At 46.7% G+C, this 22,597-nt stretch overlaps 1 protein-coding gene across 1 annotated transcript; it reads left to right on the top strand.

The window, feature by feature from the left end:
- The first annotated feature begins 20,694 nt into the window (after positions 1–20,694).
- LOC144409442 (uncharacterized) lies at positions 20,695–22,270 on the top strand. Its single transcript, XM_078104215.1, has 5 exons — positions 20,695–21,275; positions 21,413–21,474; positions 21,565–21,642; positions 21,741–21,855; positions 21,950–22,270. The coding sequence occupies exons 1-3, from the start codon at positions 21,020–21,022 to the stop codon at positions 21,580–21,582; spliced, it is 336 nt and encodes a 111-aa protein (XP_077960341.1). The 5' UTR covers positions 20,695–21,019; the 3' UTR covers positions 21,583–21,642; positions 21,741–21,855; positions 21,950–22,270.
- The last annotated feature ends 327 nt before the right edge of the window (positions 22,271–22,597 follow it).

Genomic DNA, 22,597 nt, shown 5'->3' with positions numbered 1-22,597 from the left:
TTCGAACGGTTCTCCTACCGCTGGAATAGGAACGAGTGGGGCACACGGGATGACCTGGTTCGGTTTGCCAGTGATTTGGCAGACGCGGCAGGTACGACAAAATCGGGTAACATCAGTCTTTAACCGAGGCCAAAAGAAGTGTCTTAAAACTCTGTAGTAAGTTTTCTTAATTCCCAAGTGTCCCGATAGGTCGTGGTCATGAGCCAAAGAGAGAACTTGCTGTCTGTAACAGGACGGAATCACTATCTGATACACACTGGTCCATTCAGCCCCATCAGCCACATCCGAGCACCACTTACGCATTAGTAAACCATTCTCCATAAAGTAAGCAGTTTTCCTCTCCCGTGCTTTCTCCGCGGAGACCGCAGCAGCAATGCACTTTTGCAGACTCCTATCCTCATGCTGAGCAGCAATAACCCTCTCCCGAGTCACACTCAGCTTTACACCCGAAGTGTCTGGTCCAGGCACCTTTTCAACAGCCTTATCACTCGCATCAGGTAACATGTCGCTGAGAAAAATAGGTGAAATAAAAGACGTAGCTAAATCTTCAGCCTCCGTCTTACGGGACTGAGCGCGCGTGACCACACAGACCGGAAAAGTTTCCGGAAAGGACTTCGCCAGCTCATCAGGCTGATCCGATACCACCGGGTTATTAAATACCTCGAGTAAAGGCATAACTTTCCCGCCGGCTAAATCATTGCCAATAATGAGCTGCACCCCGCTCACCGGCAGACTCTCCCGCACCGCGACCTTCACAAGACCCGTACATAGTTTCGACTCGAGGTGAATCTGGTGCAACGGGACTTGAACCAGACCCATTTCTATGCCCTGCACTAGGACATGACTACCACAAAAGGTCTGCTCCGAGAACGGCAATACATCGGCACAAATAAACGATTGCATGGCCCCAGTATCCCGGAGCATTTTCACACGTATCTGCTCCGCCGAATTTCCTGTAACAGAAACTGCCCCCTCCAACAGAAAAGGGGCATAACTGGAATCAGGTTGATCACTGCGATCGGTATCAACAGGAGCCACTAGCTTAACGAACCCCGCACCCTTAGGCACAGAATTCGATTGTTTTCGTTGTAACCCAAAACACTCTGCAATAAAATGACCGGGTTTGTGACAATAATAACATTCACGATCCTCTTTCGACTTTAACGCAGCCGTTTTCGGATACGGTGAATTACTTGAACTTGCCTGAAACGACGTAACCCGCTCAGAACGTGTAGGGACAAAAACATTCTTATGCGTCAATGTAAATTCATCTGCAAGGACAGAAGCCTGGGATACCGACGTCACCTTCTGTTCGTTCATGTAAACAACCACACGCTCAGGTACGTAATTCTTAAATTCCTCTAAAATAATTAATTCTCGCATGTCCTTAAGATCATTCACCTTACTGGAAGTGCACCACTTATCAAACAAAACGCTTTTCTCCCTCGCGAACTCCACAAATGACTGACCGGGATTTTTTTTATGACTCCTAAACCGTTGTCTGTAAGCCTCGGGTACCAGCTCATAAGCACGCAATATGGCAGCTTTCACCGCTTCATAATTCACGCTATCCTCTAAGGACAACGTAGCACAAACGTCTTGAGCTTTACCAGTCAGCTTGCACTGCAGCAACAACGACCAGACCTCTTTAGGCCACTGAAGTGTAGATGCAATCCGCTCAAATACGTTGAAGTACGAGTCCACTTCTGTTTCTCGGAACTGTGGTACGAGAGAGATGTGCCTACTGACCTCAAAGGTGGTCCCCGCCGAGCCAGCATCGGCAGACTGCGACGGTTGTGTACCCGGAACCGGTGTTCTGTCCGCTGCCCTTATTTCCAATGCCCGCAGCTTAATCTGCGTTTCCGCCTCGATTTCAAGTCGACGGATTTCAAGTCGGAACTTCAGATCTGCCTCAAGCCGACGGCTTTCTGCCCGTTCGCGTGCCTCTACCTGCATGCGCGCTAAGCGGACCTTTAGACGCGCGCCACCTCCTTCCGACCCAACTGAGCCCGGAGAGAAAGGATCGGAGGGCGAAAAAGCAACCTTGGCCTCCGAGGTCTCCACCTCAGCAGTTTCGCCGCGCTCCTCCTCACCAGAGCGACCATCAGCCTCCGAAGGGATTTCACCGCCATCTGAAGACAGCTTCAGGACACCTAGTTCCTCCAAACCCCGAGCTACCGTAGACCTAATCTCCAACTTGCGCCACTGCTTCGAGACAGCAATTTTATAATGTGCCGCAATATCCACCAGGTCCTCCTTTCTACTTTTATTCAGCACTTCCACGGTGGGTGAACCCACGAAAGCGTCTAGATCAAAATCAGCCATCCGCTAACCCTTCAAAACAAAACCCTGAACATCCCATCAATCCACCAACCACACTCGCAATAATCAACCTTCCGGGAAAATATGAATATTTTTAGTATCCCGGACGAGCCCCCATTTAATGTTACGATCACTGGCGGTCTAGGGACAGCCGTAACACTAAAATTTGTCGATGTATCACGGGGGAGAGGTAAATGAAAGGAGACAAGGCAGGCACGTTGTAAAAGAAAAAAAACTGGGGTTTTATTGTTCTCCCCGGACCCAGTCGAAAAGAGGGGGATAAGCACCCCTACCTGAATACATTGGGGAAAGAACGTAGGCGGCGCCAACTGAGAGAACCAAGTATAACCAAAACACCCCTACCTCGACCTACCCCTATCCAAAGAAAAAGGTCGAAAGAAAAACGGAGTCTTCGCGCACTCGGCGCCTACACCTCCTATCTAATAACAAAAATACAGGGGGTGGCGCTCACCTCTACCCTAGGGTGTCTATACACAGGACAACTACGGGCAGGATGTATATCGCGATATACTAACCTACCGTTCTTCCCCCCGGCGCGGTTTTGCAGCTGATGCCGCTGATGACACGGAAACACTTATCAAAACCAGTCTGAAATGCACAACAATCTGGGTGCCGGAGAGCAGCCCACAATCGGCGGCCCTGAGCGTCAGCAATACTGAGAGGGGTTCCAGAGAATGAGCCCGCCGTCCCTCTTAAGCAGCGGCTCCGTCTCCTGATTGGCCCTCGTCCTCCGCCCCACTGACGACCGATCCGCCAGTCACAGCGACCTAGAGGAGGGGCAATTCACAGGAAACCAATCAAAGTGTAATCAAACAATAAGCAACACTCCTGCAGTGCACGGGGAACGTAACACTTGTGTTAAAAGTGGAGCTGGGGCACAGGGAGTGGTCGCAGCGATGCCTTGTTGCGGTCACAGGTAGTGCAGGCCAGCACATAAGCACGGGTGTCCTCCTCAAGGGATGGCCACCAAAATTTGCGGCGAAGCCAGTGTATAGTCCGTCGGATGCCGGGATGACCAGAGAGGGGGGACTCATGGGCCCACGTTAGGACCTGGGAACGGACGGGCAAAGGAACAAACAGGCGATTCGGTGCCCGCCCCCCTGGGTCAGGTTGGGCCTTCTGGGCGTCACGTACCACCCAGTGGAAATGATGTCTGTAGCTGAAAGATTGGCGAAGCTGAAGAATCTGAAAGTTTAAGAAGTTTAAGAGGATTTGAAAAACGATCTCCATTGGAAAACCATGTTAAAATATTAATGATTATAGATTTATATAAATTCAAGCTTAAGAGCAAGAAAGCTGAAAAGCAATAGCCCCCCTCACCTGAAGGAGCTGAATCATTAAATATTTGAATGGTTTTAATAGCTGAAAGTATGAAGGAGTTGAAAGGTGCGGCGGAAGAAATAGAGGAATAATAATAAGTCGGAATAAAGATTCGAAGAACAATACTTGGAATGCTTAATGCATTCCAACAAAAAACCCATCCCACCAAATATATTGGATTTCTGTGTCGGGTTGGGACATGGCTGGACCCAAACGCAGAACAGACAGACACAGCCGTCGGGAGGTGAGTGAATTAGTCAGTTTATTAATCGGGTGATGATCTCCTCGACAGTGCCCAGTGGTCCTCTCACGTGCAGGAACAGACAGGTGTCACTGTAACCGAGGAGGTGAGACAAGAGGTAAGTAACGGGATTTACACAATGAAAAGAGAACAACAGCCGGCTCTCGGCTTGACTGGGTGCTGGTCACTGAGACTCCACCCAGTCTACCAAAAACTGGTAGCCCCTCCCTCAGCGTCGGGAGTCCATTCCCCCGCTTTACTGTAAAGGCTGGGGCCCCGTCAATCATTCGGGGAGGCGGCAGAGGAGGTGGGGGGGAAGGAGGTGACAAACCGACACCGGTTTAATGCACGACACATGGAACGCTGGGTGTACACAAAGGGACCGAGGGAGCTTGAGACGGACCACCGTGGGGTTGATGATGCGGTCGATGGGGAAGGGGCCGATGAACCTTTGCGATAGTTTCTTGGAGTCCGTGCGGAGGGGCAGGTCCTTGGTTGACAGCCAAACCTTGTCTCCCACGGAGTATGAAGGTGCCGGGGTGCGTCGGCGGTTAGCCTGTTGCTGGTACTGCTCAGAGGCTCTCAGCAAGGATGCCCGGGCACGGTGCCAGGTCCGATGGAAACTGCTGCCCGTAAACACACTGGAATGGGGACATACCTGTCGCTGTAGTGGGAAGCGTGTTGTGGGCGCCCATGGGATCTGCTCGGACCAGGTGGAGGGTTCAGAGGAAGCCAGGCATCGTAGGGTAGACTCCATCTTCTGGTTGGCCCTCTCTGCCTGGCCGTTAGTCTGAGGATGGAACCTGGAAGAGAGGCTGGCAGTTGCTCCGACTGCCGTGCAAAAGGCCCTCCACACTGCTGATGCAAACTGAGGGCCACGGTCCGAAACAATGTCGGTAGGCAGGCCATGAATACGGAATATCTCCCTCACCATAATGTCCGCTGTTTCTTTGACCGATGGGAGCTTGGGCAAGGGCAGGAAATGAGCAAATTTACTGAACCTGTCCACGATCGTTAACACCACTGTGTTACCCCCGGACGGGGGAAGTCCAGTGACAAAGTCCATGGCTAGGTGGGACCAGGGACGATGAGGGATGGGCAATGGCCTCAACAGCCCCACGCTTGGCCGGTTTGAGCCCTTGTTCCGTGCGCACACCGGACAAGCCGCCACGTACATCCGAACGTCCTCCCCCATAGCAGGCCACCAGAACCGTCGCCGCAGATAGGACATGGTACGTGCGACACCCGGGTGACAAGTCAGCTTGGAGGCATGGCCCCACTCCAACACTGCCGGTTGCGTCCCCTCAGGGACAAACAGCCTACCCGGAGGTCCCTTACCCGGGCCTGGGTCATTCCTAAGGGCTGTCCGAACTTCAATGCCCCATTGGAGGGCTCCCACTACCGGCCTCAATGGCAGGATGATCTCTGGCGTCCTCCTCGTCTCCTCCTCCTTTGAGAAGACCCTGGACAGGGCATCAGGCTTCCCAGTCTGGGATCCGGGTCTGTAAGACAGAACAAAATCAAAGCGTCCAAAAAAATAGGAAAATCTCCGGGATGCAGATGTTATGTCTATAGCTGTGGACGGATCAACGGATTGTACCGACATGGCCCAGCTACGTATTTACGTCAGGTTTTTGAATGGAGAGCGTTTTCTAGAGGAGCTTCTCCGTTGGAGGGACATACCACAGGTGAAGTGATTTTTCAAAAGATTGCCGCTTTTTTTAACGTGCATGAACTGGATTTACAACAAGTTTGCCTGTTGGTTACTGATGGCGCTCCAACCATGATCGGAGTGCAAGAACTGGTGGCAAGACTGTCAGATGTTGCTCCACAAAACAGTTTTTACACTGTATTATTCATCAGTCCGTGTTGTGCGCAAAGCTCAATGGCGAGCTAAAAAGCAACATGGACACTGTCATGAACATTGTAAATTTCATCCGCTCAACCTCCAGCCTTTTCCGTCAGCTGCTTGCTGACACGTTTGCTGAACACACCGACTTACTCGTCCATAACGATGCCCGATGGCTCAACAATGGAAAGGTTTTAGATCGTTTCTGTGAACTGCATTAGGAGATTGTGTCTTTCCTTCGCACATGTAAACACAAACGCGCAGGAAACCTCTTGGAGCGCATGTTGGACGAACAGTTTATGGCAGAAGTGTACTTTCTGTGTGACATTTTTTGACACTTGAACACTTTGAATCTTGAAGTGCAGGGGCGGGAGAAGTCAATCGCTGATTTGGTTGAGAAACCTTGTGCTTTTAAAACAAAGCTAGCAATTTTCAAAACAGACCTGACAACAAAAATACTGCACTTCCCACATCTCCGTGCAGTCTTGAGCACAGCACCTGGAGCACACATAACGCGCGTCATGACAGACATGTTTGCAATGTCTGATTTTTTTGTTCTGCATGACATTAAAGTGAAAGAAAGGATGTATGACTGGTTTATTCCATATAGTGCAATACAGTATATCCATTAACAAGTTATTGTATAACAATTATTCACCAAAATAATTGGTGTGGCCCACGAACACCCAGTGATGTTCATATTTGGCCAACTTGATATTGAAGTTGAATAGCCCTGCTGTATACAACTTCACTAACATTTGGTCTGTCTTATTTTAATAATAAAATATTATACGGAAGGAGAGCAGAGAAAGAGGTGTTCACGAGTGTGTGTTTTTGGAAATGGAAATAAAGTTGCTGCCATTTGGCGCAGAAATGGAAATTGTTTTATTAACCTGAAGTATAGGTGCACCATAAACCCTCAGCTACAATATGTTCATAGTTGCAAGAACGCCCAAAATGTTTATTTTAATTAAATTATAAAATAAAACCGATATGTGCCTTTTCTTTATTTGGCTTATGGCTTTCACCTGATATCTTGGCATGAAAATTATCTTGAAATTATTATCTCAAAAGCCTGTACAGTGCAGTTTAGACCCTGTGGATCACAGGGTCTAAACTGCACAGTGTACATAAACAACAGCAGAACCGGAAGAGAAGGATGCTGCCTGAGAGGCATTGACCACTTTTAAATGACATTGTGAAATAACCTTCCAAATCATCAGGAAAAAAATTGTTTTCCAAAATTGTCACAGTATCAGTAGTAGACCGAAAATAAATGCTAAATGCCAGAAAAAAAATTGTTTAAAAACTTTGTGGCATGCTGAACAATAACAAAAACTTGATAAGTAGGATATCCTTCCGTTGCAGATGTCATAAGCACCTTTCACTTGAACTCAGATCACCTTCTATTTAAGTACACTATCAAGCACTCAAAGGTAGAGTCATGTTGTATGGGAAATAAAATTATTTGGCTACAAATCGAACTGCTGTGCGTGTGCATTTGGGTCCACCAACTACACCTCCAGACACAGTGCAGACCGGATCACCTACCTGTTATTCATAAAGGAGTTCAAGAAGGTGTTCAACCACCCGGTTTACACTAGGGGTGTGGTTCAGCGCCTGCTCAGTCTTCGCTAAGGGACGACCAGCGCTGCAGTGTATGCTGTGGATTTCCAGATCCTGGTCACTGAGTCCGGTTGGGGCGAGGAGGCACTAAAGGGGATTTATCGCAACAGTCTTTCGGAGCTGTTGAGGACAAGCTTGCTAGTCATTAGAGGAGCTTCTCACACTCTCCATCAACATGGATAACCGTATCCGGGAGCGCCGCTGGGAGAGGAACTACAGGCCAGCACCCGCCTCACGAAAGAAGCTACAGCAGTTTCTGGGATTTGCTCATTTCTATTGCTAACCCTAACCCTACAGCCGAACAGCAGCACCACTGACTCAACTCACTTCCTTTTAAGATACCTTTTTCATAGACCCCAGAGGCAGAGAAGGCATTATGTGCCCTCAAGGAACGCTACGCCTCGGCCCCAATCCTGGTTCATCCAGATGAGACCCGCCAGTTTGTCGTCGAGGTTGACACCGGCGTTGGAGCCGTACTATCCCAGCGGTCAGCTTCCGACTCTAAATTCCATCCTTGTTCTTTCTTCTCCCGCAGACATTCCGGCGAAGAGGAACTACGACGTGGGAAACTGAGAACTGTTGGCAGTCAAGTTGGCCTTGGAGGAGTGGAGGCACTGGTTGGAGGGAGCGATGGTCCCCTTTGTGGTATGGACCATTCACCGGAATTTGGAATATATCCATATACATATGGATGAGTGAGTCTCAACTCACACAACGCCCGCTGGGCTTTGTTTTTCGGCCGTTATAATTTCACACTCACCTATCGGCCGGGACACAAGAACACCAAGTCGGGCGCTCTCTCCCGTCAGTTTGCCCAAGAGGGCGACTCAACTCCTGACACCATCCTTCCCGCCTTGTGCGTGCTTGGGGCTGTTACCTGGGAGATGGGTGGTACGTGACGCCCAGAAGGCCCAACCTGACCCAGGGGGGCGGGCACCGAATCGCCTGTTTGTTCCTCTGCCCGTCCGTTCCCAGGTCCTAACGTGGGCCCATGAGTCCCACCTCTCTGGTCATCCCGGCATCCGACGGACTATACACTGGCTTCGCCGCAAATTTTGGTGGCCATCCCTTGAGGAGGACACCCGTGCTTATGTGCTGGCCTGCACTACCTGTGACCGCAACAAGGCATCGCTGCGCCCCAACGTCCGTGGTCACACATCGCAGTGGACTTTGTAACGGGTTTCCCTCCATCAGATGGCAACACCGTCTTTTTGACGGTGGTGCGCCGTTTTTCGAAGGAGGCTCACTTCATTCCCCTGTCAAAGCTTCCATCAGCCCGTGAGAGCGCCGATTTATTGGTATTCCGCCCCCAAACTAATGGCCAGACGGAGAGACTGAACCAGGAGCTCGAGGCCATCCTCAGGTGTGTGATCGCTACCAATCCCTACTCGTGGAGCCGTCACCTCCCATGGGTCGAGTACGCCCACAATTCCCACACGTCAACGGCCACTCGACTGTCCCCATTTGAGGCCTCCTTGGGCTATCAGCCTCCTCTGTTTCCCAGCCAGGAGGTTGAGGTTGCTGTGCCATCGGTCCTGAGCAACGCCAGTCATTGTAGGCGGGTCTGGAAAGCGTCTCGGGCCGCTATGCTTCGCACGGCGGAGAAGAACAGGAGGGTGGCAGATCGACGACACGCCCTCGCCCCTGCCTACCGCATCGGCCAGTCTGTTTTGTGCGTGGGGGGATGTCCTTGGACGAAAGCCAGAGTCTAGGAAGCTCTCCCCCAGATATATCGGTACCTTCCCCATCATCAACCCAGTATCTGTGAAATTGCAGTTGCCACGGTTCACCCAGTATTCCATGTCTCCCTCCTTAAACCAGTTGTCTCCAGCCCCGCTGTCCAACCCCGAGAGCAGCTGTTTGTCGTTGTACAGTGTCTTTCCTTGCGTCTGGAAAGCAGAACGCACAGCGCTGTCCACTGATGGTCAGATTGTCCTGTCATGGTTCAATGCTCGGTTAACACTCAAACACGGAGATTGACACAGAAAAAAGAGGGTTGGCAAAAGCTGGGTGGACGGGGCAGTTGAGTAGGTAGAGTGCAATCAGTGGAAACACACACAGACAGATACATGAGGCTAACGAGACGTTACAGCTTGAGGCATCTTTGACTAGTTCAAATGTTACATTGTTTAACAAAAATAGCTTCCCTCACTTGATCTATTTGAACATTTTGAATGAAATATGACATCCATCCACTGCCTTTTGATGTAGGAGAAATTAGAGGTTGTAAATAGGTTGCATAGGTTGTAAACAAATATTTTTATAACAACAAAACTTACCGCCGTAACTGTCACGGTTTGGGTTCTTGTTGTTGTTTTATTTTTGAATTTCATGCCTCTAGTGTTCCTGGGTCATCCACTGTGCATCTGAGCCCTACTTCCACGACTCGTGCCCCCGACTCCGCCAGTCCCGGCTCCACGACTCAGGTCCCCACCCTTCCGTCCCCTGGTCCTCTCCCTCCCGCCCTTTAGGGTTTTGAGTGCCGTCTGGAATCCAGCCCTTGGGGACGGGGTCTTGCAGTCGTCGCCTCCGAGCCCGGCCCCCCGTGTCCTGTAGCCGGCGCCCCCGAGCCAGACTCCTGACGGCTACCCGGCCGCATGACTGCCCTCTGTGCCGACCCCCGGAGGCTCCCCAGCCGACTGAGTTCCCTGGGCGGCCCGACCCTAGTCTCCTGGTCCCCTCCCTCTCGCCCTGTGTCTGCCCTCTGCCGGTTCTGCCAGCCCTTTAGGGCCATCTGGAATTCGGCCCTTGCCTCGTTTTATTTTTGTTTTTATCTTCCTGTCATCCCCTGTGATTGTCATGTCCACGATTGTTTCCACCTGTGTTCAATCACCTGCACCTTCCCAGTGTATTTAAGCCATGTGTGTCTCTTGTCCCTTGTCGCGTCATTGCATGTTATACCTGAACCTCGTCCCTGTGTCGTGTAAGTCCCTGTTCCCCGTCTGCGTTTTTCCGTGCCTTCGTTTTTTTTTTCCCCTGGTGTTTTGGTTTTTGGATTTATTAAAAGTAGTATTTTACTAAACTCTGCGTCTGAGCCCTACTTCCGGCCACGCCACCCCACCGTGGTGGCTGTTGTGACAGTAACTGGGTTTGATATCAACGCTAACTTTCAAAACCAAGGTCTACACCTTGTTTTGGTGGATTCATAAGTCATTTTGAGTCCAGCTGTGTTTTGACCAAGGCGTTGGCTTCTTTGGCTGTTCAGAAATGTCTCTTACACGTTTTGTCAGTCTTGCTGGGTACATTAAAGCTGGTCGCAGGCCCAAGTTGTATAGCTCTGCCATGATGTCGCGGTAGGCTGCCCGCTGCTCCAGGATGTCGGGGCAGTAGTCCTCATTACTCAAGTACTCTGATTACCAGGTCTTTGATTTGATGTTGATCAAAGCAAACAAACACCGGTCAGGTACCCAGCACATTGTTAGTATTTCCACCAGGGGCATCAGATGTTTTTAGCTTAGCACATAGTTTAATTAGCGTTGTGCATGAGTTTGAGGGCCTAAAGGCGCTCTGAATGGATCATTGTTATATCTGGACCCTGCCTCCTTGGCCCGGCAGACACCTGCTGCTGCTATCGTTATTATTTTAAATATGAATCATATTACTGTTACTGTCATCATAAACCAACATTACCCTTTACCCAACATAAGTCTTTGTGCTTTCCCTCCCCACACGCTTCTGTGGATGGTGGTTCTCCCTGTGGTGGTCCTGCTGTACACCTAGCTTACTACTCGCAATTATTTTAAGAATTTGTCATAGGAATTTAATGTATTGTGCAGTGTTCATTCTGTACACATGACATCCATTGTAGTCTGTCCATCCCAGGAGAGGGATCCCTCCTCCGATGTCCTCTCTAAGTTTTCTTCCGTCGATGTGACGTTTTCAGGACAGACATGTAGACTGTGAAGCCCTCTGAGGTAAATTTGTAATTTGCAATTTTAGGCTGTAAAAAAAAAAATGTATTGTGTGTGTGTGTGCTCGCCACACCATACAACAGCAGAGAAAATGTGTAGGAACAGAAAGGTGAATATAAAGGTCACATCAGCCGACCCGCAAGGATTTAAAAACAGTATTGCAGAGGAAGGGCTGTAGTGTGGGGGGATGGGGTTCATTCACCAAACATCCCTTTCTTCTAACCATCTGCCTATACAAGCTCTTCCCCCTCACTCCTCACTGTCATCTTTGACCTTTGCTGAGAGCATGACAAAAGAAGCCGACTCCCGTCAAAGGCTGTGTGTATGGATAACAGGAGCAATGTGAAACGAGACATAACAAAGAGTGTTTTGAAGCATTCAGCCGTCCGAGAGCATGTGGTTGTAATCAGGCCTGAGACATTAAAGATAAAAAAGAGGCTCCAAGTGAAGTAAACAAGTCTTAAGTACTTTGCTGCGTGTTAAAACTCACAGATAAACATTATTCCTACAGGGACCTGATGGTTGAGAATTTATAATTAAGCAACAACAGGACACGTAAAAGGGAAATATTCTCTTTTTCTTTAATGTCTCCACATCTCTCTGACTGACCTTGTTATTTTGCATCTTAGTCCTTTTATACTCAAAAGGTGCTGTTTTTTTTTAGAGTGGGTCATTGGTTTGTCAGTCCTGTTTACAAGCACAAATATTGGTGATGCAACATTCTTGCCAAAGCTTTCCCATTATCGCATGGCATGTCAAATACCATCCCCCTTACGAGGGGTCTCGTATTTTAAACACAAAACTACACACATAATCATTATGGGGCAGAAATCCAGCGGCTGGAACATCTTGAACTAGCGACTCTTCCTGCTGTCCTTTTGCAGTTTGCTGTGCTCTCAACTCGTTTGACGGCTGTGTTTGAAGTGGCAACTGTCTCACAACGTTTTCCAAACCACTGTCTTTTAGGGACACGGCCCTCTGCAGACTGCGCAGGGTAGATGTTGAGATGTGCTTAGCTTAGCAGCCAGCTTAGCCTAGCAGTGCGAAAAGTTGTCCGCTTGCCACTCATCTTCCTTCTGTTTGACAAGTGGAGGAATTTTTCCACAGTATGTGGAACCTCTGTTTGTTTTAACACGATTGATATTCTATTAGGCCTACTGAAAACATTAATGCGCTTCACGAACTTTGTTTCTTTCAAGTATTTGTGCTTTCTCGCCTCACAGGTTCCAATGGATCATGGTTCTATCTGGACCCTGCTCCTGCCTCATGCCGTGGCCCTGATACCTGCTACTATCCTATCATCTAGACAGACATGTGTACAGACAGTAAATCCCTCTGAGGCAAATTTGTAATACAAAATAAAATGAATTAAATTGAAGCTAGCGGCGGTTTCTTTTACGTGGTATATGGATGTATTATGTCATGCTAATCCAGTTTCCATCACATGATGCTTCTCTAATAAATCCAACATGTCTCTTTCATTAGTAAATACTGTTAACGGTGATTTCTGATTTTCTATCACGTATGTAAATTGACATAGCCCAATAAAAACGAAAGGAGACAAATGAAGAGAAGACCAATGAATTTAGAAAGAAAACAAAGAAAGGAAACTGCTTTAAATAATAAAAAAAATAAAAAACGTAGCAAACAAAGTACTCCATGTTTGTGAGGACGAGTGCAAAGTGCCTGATGACGGGAAGATGAAGTAATAATATATAAAAGTTTTACAACTGATGGCGCTGTAATAACTGAGGCAACGGACACTGCATGAAAAGTGAGATTTTCGTCCCCGTAAACGCCCGGAAATCTCCCTAATTTCCGACAATTTCCGACAATTTGCAACCCGCGCACGTCGCGTTTGTCTGTGCCACAAATTGTCGGAAACGAACCATGACGTAGGTGGAGAGCTGGCGGAGGTGCGAATGGCCCGAATTAGCATATGAATGCAGCGAAACCACGGGTGGCCGAGCGGGCTTGAATATCCTTACTCCCTTATTGGATGAAACCACAATTTACGAACAAATAAAATCACTCGTGATTGGCAGCAAAACCACACGTGGGCAGACCAGGCTTGAGTTTCCTTGTTCATGATTGGATGAAACCACAACTTTCAATCACTCGTGATTGGTTGGCAGATCTGTCGCTATTGGTCACCCGCCTCATTTTATTTATATATATATATTAATATATTCATATTATGCTGTATATTCATTGCATGGTTATCCTATGTAGGCTACTACACTATTATTAGGATACCAACCAGGAAATCAATGAATTTATAGAGAAAATGAACATTTGCCACATGTTTATGCAAAGAAAGAGCATTATTAACAACACACAAACAACAACTACATACAAAGTGAGGATCTGCCCACACTTGGGTAAAGGCGGTTTAAAAAACTACAGCTCAGTAAACTGTCCGTTTGCCTCCTCGGGGTTGTAGACCGTCACTGGCGCTGTGTTTTCCGAGGCAGGTCTGTTGTGCAGGCGCCTAGTGTGTGTGTGGCGACCGTACAATCCACCCCGAGACCCCGCCAACAACGCCGTCCTCTCCGTCCGACGTGAGCTCTACGGTGGCGGAGTTCCACCTCGTCATCAGCCAGCACACTTTGTCTCGATTCCAGCAGCTGTAAAAACAACAATGAATCAGTACTGTGCGATGCGTACGGACACAACACATCTATCAATGCACCTGAAAAAAGTCAGCAAATAAACTCTGACCCTCTTTCTTCTCGCTCGACTCCGCGCTGAATCCTTCGCAGCTTCCGCCAGCAATGAGTGTTCCGGCTGAACCTGAAGCTCCTGCGTCCCGTCTCAAAATACGTCTCACAGGGAGCTGGAACAATTAAATGAGTGTGGTATGAATACAAAAAAAAAATCAAACGCAAGTCACAGTAACATTTAACAAGGAAGGAGAAACAGTAAACCGTGTCACTTACACACAATGACATCGTCTAAATCTGGACTTTTCCCGGAGCAAATACGAGGTCACCGCCTCATTATGAGGCGAGATTAGTCTGTGAAAACAAAATGTACAGTTATGATCGGTATCCATATCCATATCCATATCCACAGAATGAAAGCATATTCTTTAAATCTTACCCTTGCTCCGGTTCGTAGCGCTTGTAGTTCGTCTCGGAGTTGTGAAGACGGCGCAGCGCTTCCTGTAAACGACACGGCAAAGAAAATACACTTTAATAAAGCTGATTCTGCTCACTTGTAAGGCTACTAGGCTACTCTTAGCTTAGCTTGAGGCTACGCTACTTTTAGCTTAGCTTGCAGTCATCGAACGTATTCTTACCGCTATCTTGGGATTGTGCGCCCGTCTCCTCTTCTTTGAGTCGGTTCCTCTCCTCCATGGACAGAAACCCGTAGAGTCCCGAACGCTTCAGCGGAGCGAACCGCTCGTTGATATCGGCAGTTTGTTGTTGGAGTTGACGAGACGATCCACTGAGAGCATTCAGCAGTTTCTTCGTGTCTGTCTGCGGACTGGCCGAAAGTTGGTGACCGCGGAGAGGAGTTGAAGGCGAGTTGAACGCGAGACGTCGTCCAGCCATTATTCACGAAGCAGCAAAAACCAAACAAAGGAACTGGAGATACAGTTCTTCTGAATATAGTAACACACGTGTCTGTTTGTCTAAGGGTCCTCCAATCACATACGAGGTTATTGTTATACGGAAGGACCAGTATTTTAGGAAGACAAATGGTTGGGACTTTGAAACAGCTGATATGCTTTATGTAAAGCAGTGTTTTGGTGTCAGCAGAACGACTTTCCCTAGAAAACTGTACAGTGGTGCCTCTTTCTCCATTCCACCAGACAATCTTGAGTCTGACAGACATGCAATGTTGACAATGTATCATCAGATGTACCCTTGTGTCACTGAGGTTGACTGTTTTGCCATGACATGTAAACGGGTAACATATATGAATGTAACTTACTCAATTGATAGATGCAGAGCATAAAGGTCAGCATATGTCTATGCTAAGTGGTGTGGAAACACTAACAGTTTTGAGGAACCCGTCCTTGACCCTGTAGCAGAACTGCGACCAGCCATTATTAAGCAGTTTATAGTTGTTAATGTTGTGTCAAAGGGTACGGCATTTAAACATGTTCTTGCACAAGTTTCCTGGTACCAGAGATTTTCTTACCTTTTAAAAAAATGTCATCTGGGCTAAAACTCCCTCTGCGACCCTGATTTGCATTTGTATAGCTCACAGCATTTTCATTTACATGTCAATGCCTCCCCTAAAATTAGGAGGAGGGGGGTCATGGGGGGACAACTGCCAAGGGAGGCCCACATCAATTTCTGACAATTTACGGCAGTTTTCGGCGTTGCCCGCAAATTGCCGCAAACCTGAAATTCCACGACAATTTACAGTGCCGCATACTGCCGAAAATCCCACTTTTCATGCAGTGAGACTTGCTATGGCTTAAAAACTGGAGCTTGCTGACATTTCACCTGAACTGTGTGACCTCAACATGTTGAATAGACATCTCACAGCCATGTTGGGGGGCAGGTGCTCATATAAACTACTACTATAAATACAGAGATCGACATTAATTTGTGCGTCTGAAAACATCCCAGGTCTCCTTTCTAGATCCCCACCAGCACCATCTCATTCATTCACATCGCTCATGATGTCCACCTTAATGCCCTCTTAAAGGTCCCCTAAAATGGCTGCGAAAGCTTGCGTTGCCCAAAACCAGTTACTTGCAGCGTTTTCGGTCTGTTTTTCGGGGATCACTAAAAACTAAAGTGACGGTCGCGCTGCTGCAAGTCCCTGTCATTCTGCTTTTGGACTCTCTCTTTTCTTGACATTATACTGCAAACTTTCTAGATGAGATAAACAATGTTGTGCATAATAAGTGACATTAAACACACATTTCTTTTTAATGTTTGCTGACAGAATTGAAGCATAAGCAGCATTACACTAATAATATACCACAACTTACCTCACCAGATATGTAGCTAAACTTAAGACCTACTTTTCATTTCAATGACTGAATTAAATTAAACAAAGGAGGAGGAGGGAGGGCGCGGCGGAGCTAGTAAGCGCTACGGAGCATGTTGGGGCGAAAAGAACTCAAATAAGTGCCCCGTCCGATATTAAACACACTTGGGAGACATTTTTATTTTAAATATTGAGGAATGAAGAAAAAAATGGGCTACACCAGAAGGGACACTTTTCTCATCCAGGGGCAAAAGGGCAGGTGCTTGAGAATCATTATGAGTCTATTGTGCACGTGCCTGGCCAGGTGCATAGCGTTTTTAGAGATCACTCCTCTTCCTGAAGAATGACAGAGAACAATACTTGGCAACGTTGTTTGTGTCCAGTCTGAGGGGCAGAAAACAGTGGAAGCATTACCCAAAATAAGAAGCGAATCTCAAGTGATGAGAGTAAAACGATACGTTGTGTTACAGAGGTTATCACAGGATGTCACAGTGATGATCCATTCACACCAGGAGGATCACCTGTTCCAAACTAATGCAGGTGCTGAATAAACTTAAACATATTCATCAACAATATTAGGAGACCTATGTGACCCAACACTTGTTGATGATGATGAAGATTTAACTATTGATGATGACTATGATGATGCTGATATTAAATAAAATCACATGTGAGCAGATTCACTGTATGAGACAAGAAGTGAGCTTGATGGTGAGCAGGATGTAGACATGTTGTATTGTGATGGTGAACAACCAAAACTGCAAAGAGATGATGAAGAACAGGAAGGTGACATGCCTAATAGTGGTTATGCTCTAGAATCATGTCTTCAGCCGCGTGATGTTTCAGTAGAGATGTTATGTGTGAAGGTAGCAGACCAGTTGGCTTTTTCAAAACTCAGAAACTTGAAGCAATGATTTTCCTGCCCAGTTCCCTACAGGGCAAAACACAGTAGGATGAAGGGAGACATATTAAAGTAACACCCAGTAGTTATTTCAAAGCGAGGCTTCTGTGTGGATGATGGTTTTGCCACAGACTATTCAAATCAATTAATTTTATTTTGTATAGCACAAAAAAGAAAGCATTCGATAGGGGAAAAAGGGACGAAACCTTTAGAGGGAGACCGAGGAGGATCCCTCCCCCGGAGGTGGAGAGACTGTTCATTCTGTACACATGACATCCATCCCAATGGAAAAGATGTACAATATGTTGAATTCAGTCTAAAATATACATATTATGATCTTGAACTCCTCATATGCATTCATGATCATCGCTTACTTCCGTCTTCTAACGTAGGACGTGCGATTATCCTAATGTCTATCATCTGGTTCAAATTAACAAGACTGTTTGAGCTTGGATCGGCCTTTGAGGAAACGAGGTAGCCTGACATCAATCATCTCGTTAATTTGAGCTGGCTAATGGGACATTGGATCGACTAACCGTAAGCGACTGAGCTAAGTTTAGCAAAATAACCAGAGCCACACATCCAAAAACTTGAACCTGCTCTGGCGTAGGCTTAATCAGCAGGATACATTTCTTTTATAGGGAGAGAATTCAGCTTGTCTGCAGCAGCTGCATCGTGACAGTGGCTCCTTTAGTCCTCCATTGGTGTCCAAACTGGATTGACTCAATCACGATACTGCTCTTGATACGGAATTATTTTTACTGACAAATGCACACCGTGTATGGAAGCCCCTAGGTTGTAAAAATCGGTTGTTGTAAAAATTCGGTTAATTGTTGTTATTATTGTACGATAATAACACACAATAAGCATACTGTTTAGTACTTCTACCATCAGGACTTCAGTCAAAGACATTTTGTTTAAGAGCGAGCCCTGACCTCTGCCTTCTGTTAGCTCTAGGGCCTCTCAGTGGGAGAAAAAAATGCTGAGGTTTTTCACAGTTCTTTGGTCATAGACGGCCCTGCTGAAGCCAAGCTAAAACCTCCAAATACAAGTATTACTTTGACACACAGTCAAAGGTCCTAGTGGCTTTTGAGACTCTTAGAATAAGGTACTTATGAATGAATGAATATAACTTAATGATCCTCCAGCTTTTAATGCAGTTCCTTCTAGATACTGGTTCTAGTTACATTAGTTACATTGCAGGCCATTTAGCTGACGCTTTTTCTCCTGAACGACTTGGGGTTAGGTGGCTTGCTCAAGGACACTGCAACATGGGACATGGAGCAGCCGGGAATGGAACCGCTAACCTTGCGATTCATGGCGGTTAGGAGCAGCCTCTCTACTCCATGCGCCATATATCGGCGTAGTTGGATTGAGCTCTGAAGTCTGTTCCTCTGCCTTCATTTTGGAATGTTTTTAATGAGGTGTGGTGACAGACGAATAGCCAGAACTAGAAAGAATAATGGTTTATTGCCAGGATAAACCTTAACCCGTTTTTAAATATACTGGACTAATCCGTTCCTTGTGCAGGCGATTTTAGCAGGCTGCTGGCAAATTGTGGGTTTAGCCGCTGGCGCTGACTCACATAGAGCACTGTGTTTAATGAGGACCAGCTCTGTTAGAATAAGCAGGAGGTCCCTAATCAGCAACTATACCATGTTGTTATGATGGGTATCAGCTGTGCAGTGCTGGAACACGCCGACACAATCCGCATTGCACAAAAGCTATTGTAATCTCCTAAATGTCCCATAGAAACATGACTTCTCACAATGCTCTTCACTTTGGCTATCAGTTGGATGGTGAATACGGCTTCAAAGAGGGTATGCCAACTTCAGATAAACAAGGATTCATTATAATTTGTTAATAAGCATCAAGTCTTTGCTCTGTGAATGTGAACACAGAATAAGTAAACAATGAGGGCTTTTGAGCCCCTTGGATGTTTTACTAATCAAGTATCGCAGCTTGAAACTACTAAAAGTGAAAACATCTTGCTACTGTGGATTTAAAGAGAGACCCAAGACATGGATTATGAAATGTTTATAGAATAAAATGTGTTTTACTGACAAAAAAGAAAAAAAACATGTATATTCACATAAATGAAAGAAAATAAAGTCCCAATAAATTTTTGACAACTCCCAATTTCCTTTTACTTAAAATCTTCTATTTTTTAAGGAGCTAAAAAGCCTGTGATGATCCATCCATCCATCTTCAACCACTTATCGGGTCGGGTCGCAACAGCTCCAGCAGGGAACCCTAAACTTCCCTTTCCCGGGCCACAAGAGGTTCCCAGGCCAGTGAGGAGATATGATCTCTCCACCTAGTCCTGGGTCCTCCCCAGGGCCTCTTCCCAGCTGGCCGTGCCTGGAACATCTCCCTAAGGAGGCGCCCAGGTGGCATCCTTACCAGATTCCCAAACCACCTCAACTGGCTCCTTTCATCGCAAAGAATCAGCGGCTCTACTCACGAATGGCTGAGCTTCCCGCCCTATCTCTAAGGGAGACGCCAGCCACCACTGCATGAAAAGTGGGATTTTCGGCAGTATGCGGCACTGTAAATTGTCGTGGAATTTCAGGTTTGCGGCAATTTGCGGGAAACGCCGAAAACTGCCGTAAATTGTCAGAAATTGACGTGGGCCTCCCTTGGCAGTTGTCCCCCCATGACCCCCCTCCTCCTATTTCTAGGGGAGGCTTTGACATGTAAATGAAAATGCTGTGAGCTATACCAATGCAAATCAGGGTCGCAGAGGGAGTTTTAGCCCAGGTGACATTTTTTTAAAAGGTAAGAAAATCTCTGGTACAAATAGATCAGGCTCAGTAGCCTAATTATAGACTCTTACATTTTAGCTTGAATTGATTTATTTAATTCAAATATGCTAGATTACTGTGTACGCCATTAGCAATGGCAAATGTTATGTAAAAAAGATACAAATTAACTTCTTTAAAAAATTTGTTTTAATCAAGGAAAAATGAGCATTCCATGCAAACAACATTTGAATCAGCATGAGGGGTCTGCAGAGATCAGTCTCCTAGAGCTCAACTACAGTGCATAGTGGCAGGACTACAGTGAGCTTTTCTTTGGTCTTACTTAAATGCACAGAGGATGTATTAACCACACATCTTCTAGCAATGCGCTCAACTGGCAGAAATGATGCTGGGTATGACGTATCTGTTCCCTGCAAGCCCCAAACTTCTATTGGCTTTCCATAAAAATGTCTGTCCAGGTGGAGATGAAGCCAGGAAACTTGTGCAAGAACATGTTTAAATGCCGTACCCTTTGACACAACATTAATAACTATAAACTGCTTTATAATGGCTGGTCGTAGTTCTGCTAGAGGGTCAAGGACGGGTTCCTCAAAACTGTTAGTGTTTCCACACCACTTAGCATAAACATATGCTGACCTTTCTGCTCTGCATCTATCGATTGAGTAAGTTACATTCATATATGTTACCCGTTTACATGTCATGGCAAAACATTCAACCTCAGTGACACAAAGGTACATCTGATGATACATTGTCAACATTGCATGTATGTCAGACTCATCCAGTGCCTTGGAGAAATGGAGAAAGAGGCACCACTGTACAGATTTCTAGGGAAAGTCGTTCTGCTGACACCAAAACACTGCTTTACATAAAGCATATCAGCTGTTTCAAAGTCCCAACCATTTGTCTTCCTAAAATACTGGTCCTTCCGTATAACAATAACCTTGTATGTGATTGGAGGACCCTTAGACTCCTCGTCCAATCACGTGTGAGGTCATAGGCATGACTGATACAGCAGTACTTGCAAGACGAGCATGCAAACAGACACGTGTGTTACTATATTTAGAAGAACTGTATCTCCAGTTCCTTTGTTTGGTTTTTGCTGCTTCGTGAATAATGGCTGGACGACGTCTCGCATTCAACTCGCCTTCAACTCCTCTCCGCGGTCACCAACTTTCGGCCAGTCCGCAGACAGACGAGAAGAAGCTGCTGAACGCTCTCAGTGGATCGTCTCGTCAACTCCAACAACAAACTGCCGATATCAACGAGCAGTTCGCTCCGCTGAAGCGTTCGGGACTCTGCGAGTTTCTGTCCATGGAGGAGAGGAACCGACTCAAAGAAGAGGAGACGGGCGCACAATCCCAAGATAGCGGTAAGAATACGTTCGATGACTGCAAGCTAAGCTAAGAGTAGCGTAGCCTCAAGCTAAGCTAAGAGTAGCCTAGTAGCCTTACAAGTGAGCAGAAACAGCTTTATTAAAGTGTGTTTTCTTTGCCGTGTCGTTTACAGGAAGCGGTGCGCCGTCTTCACAACTCCGAGACGAACTACAGGCGCTACGAACCGGAGCAAGGGTCAGATTTAAAGAATATGCTTTCATCCTGCGGTATAAGGGAATGTATACGTATAGATACCGATCATAACTGTACATTTTGTTTTCACAGACTAATCTCGCCTCATAATGAGGCGGTGACCTCGTATTTGCTCCGGGAAAAGTCCAGATTTAGACGACGTCATTGTGTGTAAGTGACACTGTTTCTCCTTCCTTGTTAAATGTTACTGTGACTTGCGTTTGATTTTCTTTTTGTATTCATACCACACTCATTTAATTGTTTTCCAGCCGCCTGTGAGACGTATTGTGAGACGGGACGCAGGAGCTTCAGGTTCAGGCGGAACACTCATTGCGAACGGAAGCTGCGAAGGATTCAGCGCGGAGTCGAGCGAGAAGAAAGAGGGTCAGAGTTTATTTGCTGACTTTTTTCAGGTGCATTGATAGATGTGTTGTGTCCGTACGCATCGCACAGTACTGATACATTGTTGTTTTTACAGCTGCTGGAATCGAGACAATGTGTGCTGGCTGATGACGAGGTGGAACTCCGCCACCGTAGAGCTCACGTCGGACGGAGGGGACGGCGTTGTTGGCGGGGTCTCGGGGTGGATTGTACGGTCGCCACACACACACGAGCCGCCTGCACAACAGACCTGCCTCGGAAAACACGGCGCCAGTGACGGTCTACAACCCCGAGGAGGCAAACGGACAGTTTACTGAGCTGTAGTTTTTAAACCGCCGTTACCCAAGTGCGGGCAGATCCTCACTTTGTATGTAGTTGTTGTTTGTGTGTTGTTAATAAAGCTCTTTCTTTGCATAAACATGTGGCAAATGTTCATTTTCTCTATAAATTCATTGATGTCCTGGTTGGTATCCTAATAATAGTGTAGTAGCCTACATAGGATAACCATGAAATGAATATAGATCATAATATGAATATATAAATAAAATGAGGGTGATAAAATCACGAGTGATTAAAAGTTGTTTTCATCCAATCATGAACAAGGAAACTCAAGCCTGGTCTGCCCACGTGTGGTTTTGCTGCCAATCACGAGTGATTTTATTTGTTAGTTAGTTGTGGTTTCATCCAATAAGGAGTAAGGATATTCAAGCCCGCTCGGCCACCCGCGGTTTCGCTGCATTCATAT

The sequence above is a fragment of the Gasterosteus aculeatus genome, chromosome 6 (assembly GCF_964276395.1).
Source record: "Gasterosteus aculeatus chromosome 6, fGasAcu3.hap1.1, whole genome shotgun sequence".
Lineage (NCBI taxonomy): Eukaryota > Metazoa > Chordata > Actinopteri > Perciformes > Gasterosteidae > Gasterosteus > Gasterosteus aculeatus.
Note: the sequence above shows the minus strand (reverse complement) of the source record. Positions and strands in the feature narration are given on the sequence as shown.

What these genes read in the sequence shown, in the direction of transcription:
- LOC144409442 (XM_078104215.1), top strand. Translation starts at nt 21,020, where the DNA reads ATGGCTGGACGACGTCTCGCATTCAACTCGCCTTCAACTCCTCTCCGC. An exon ending in CGCACAATCCCAAGATAGCG is followed by an intron (nt 21,276 to 21,412) that starts GTAAGAATACGT and finishes TGTCGTTTACAG; the next exon opens with GAAGCGGTGCGCCGTCTTCA.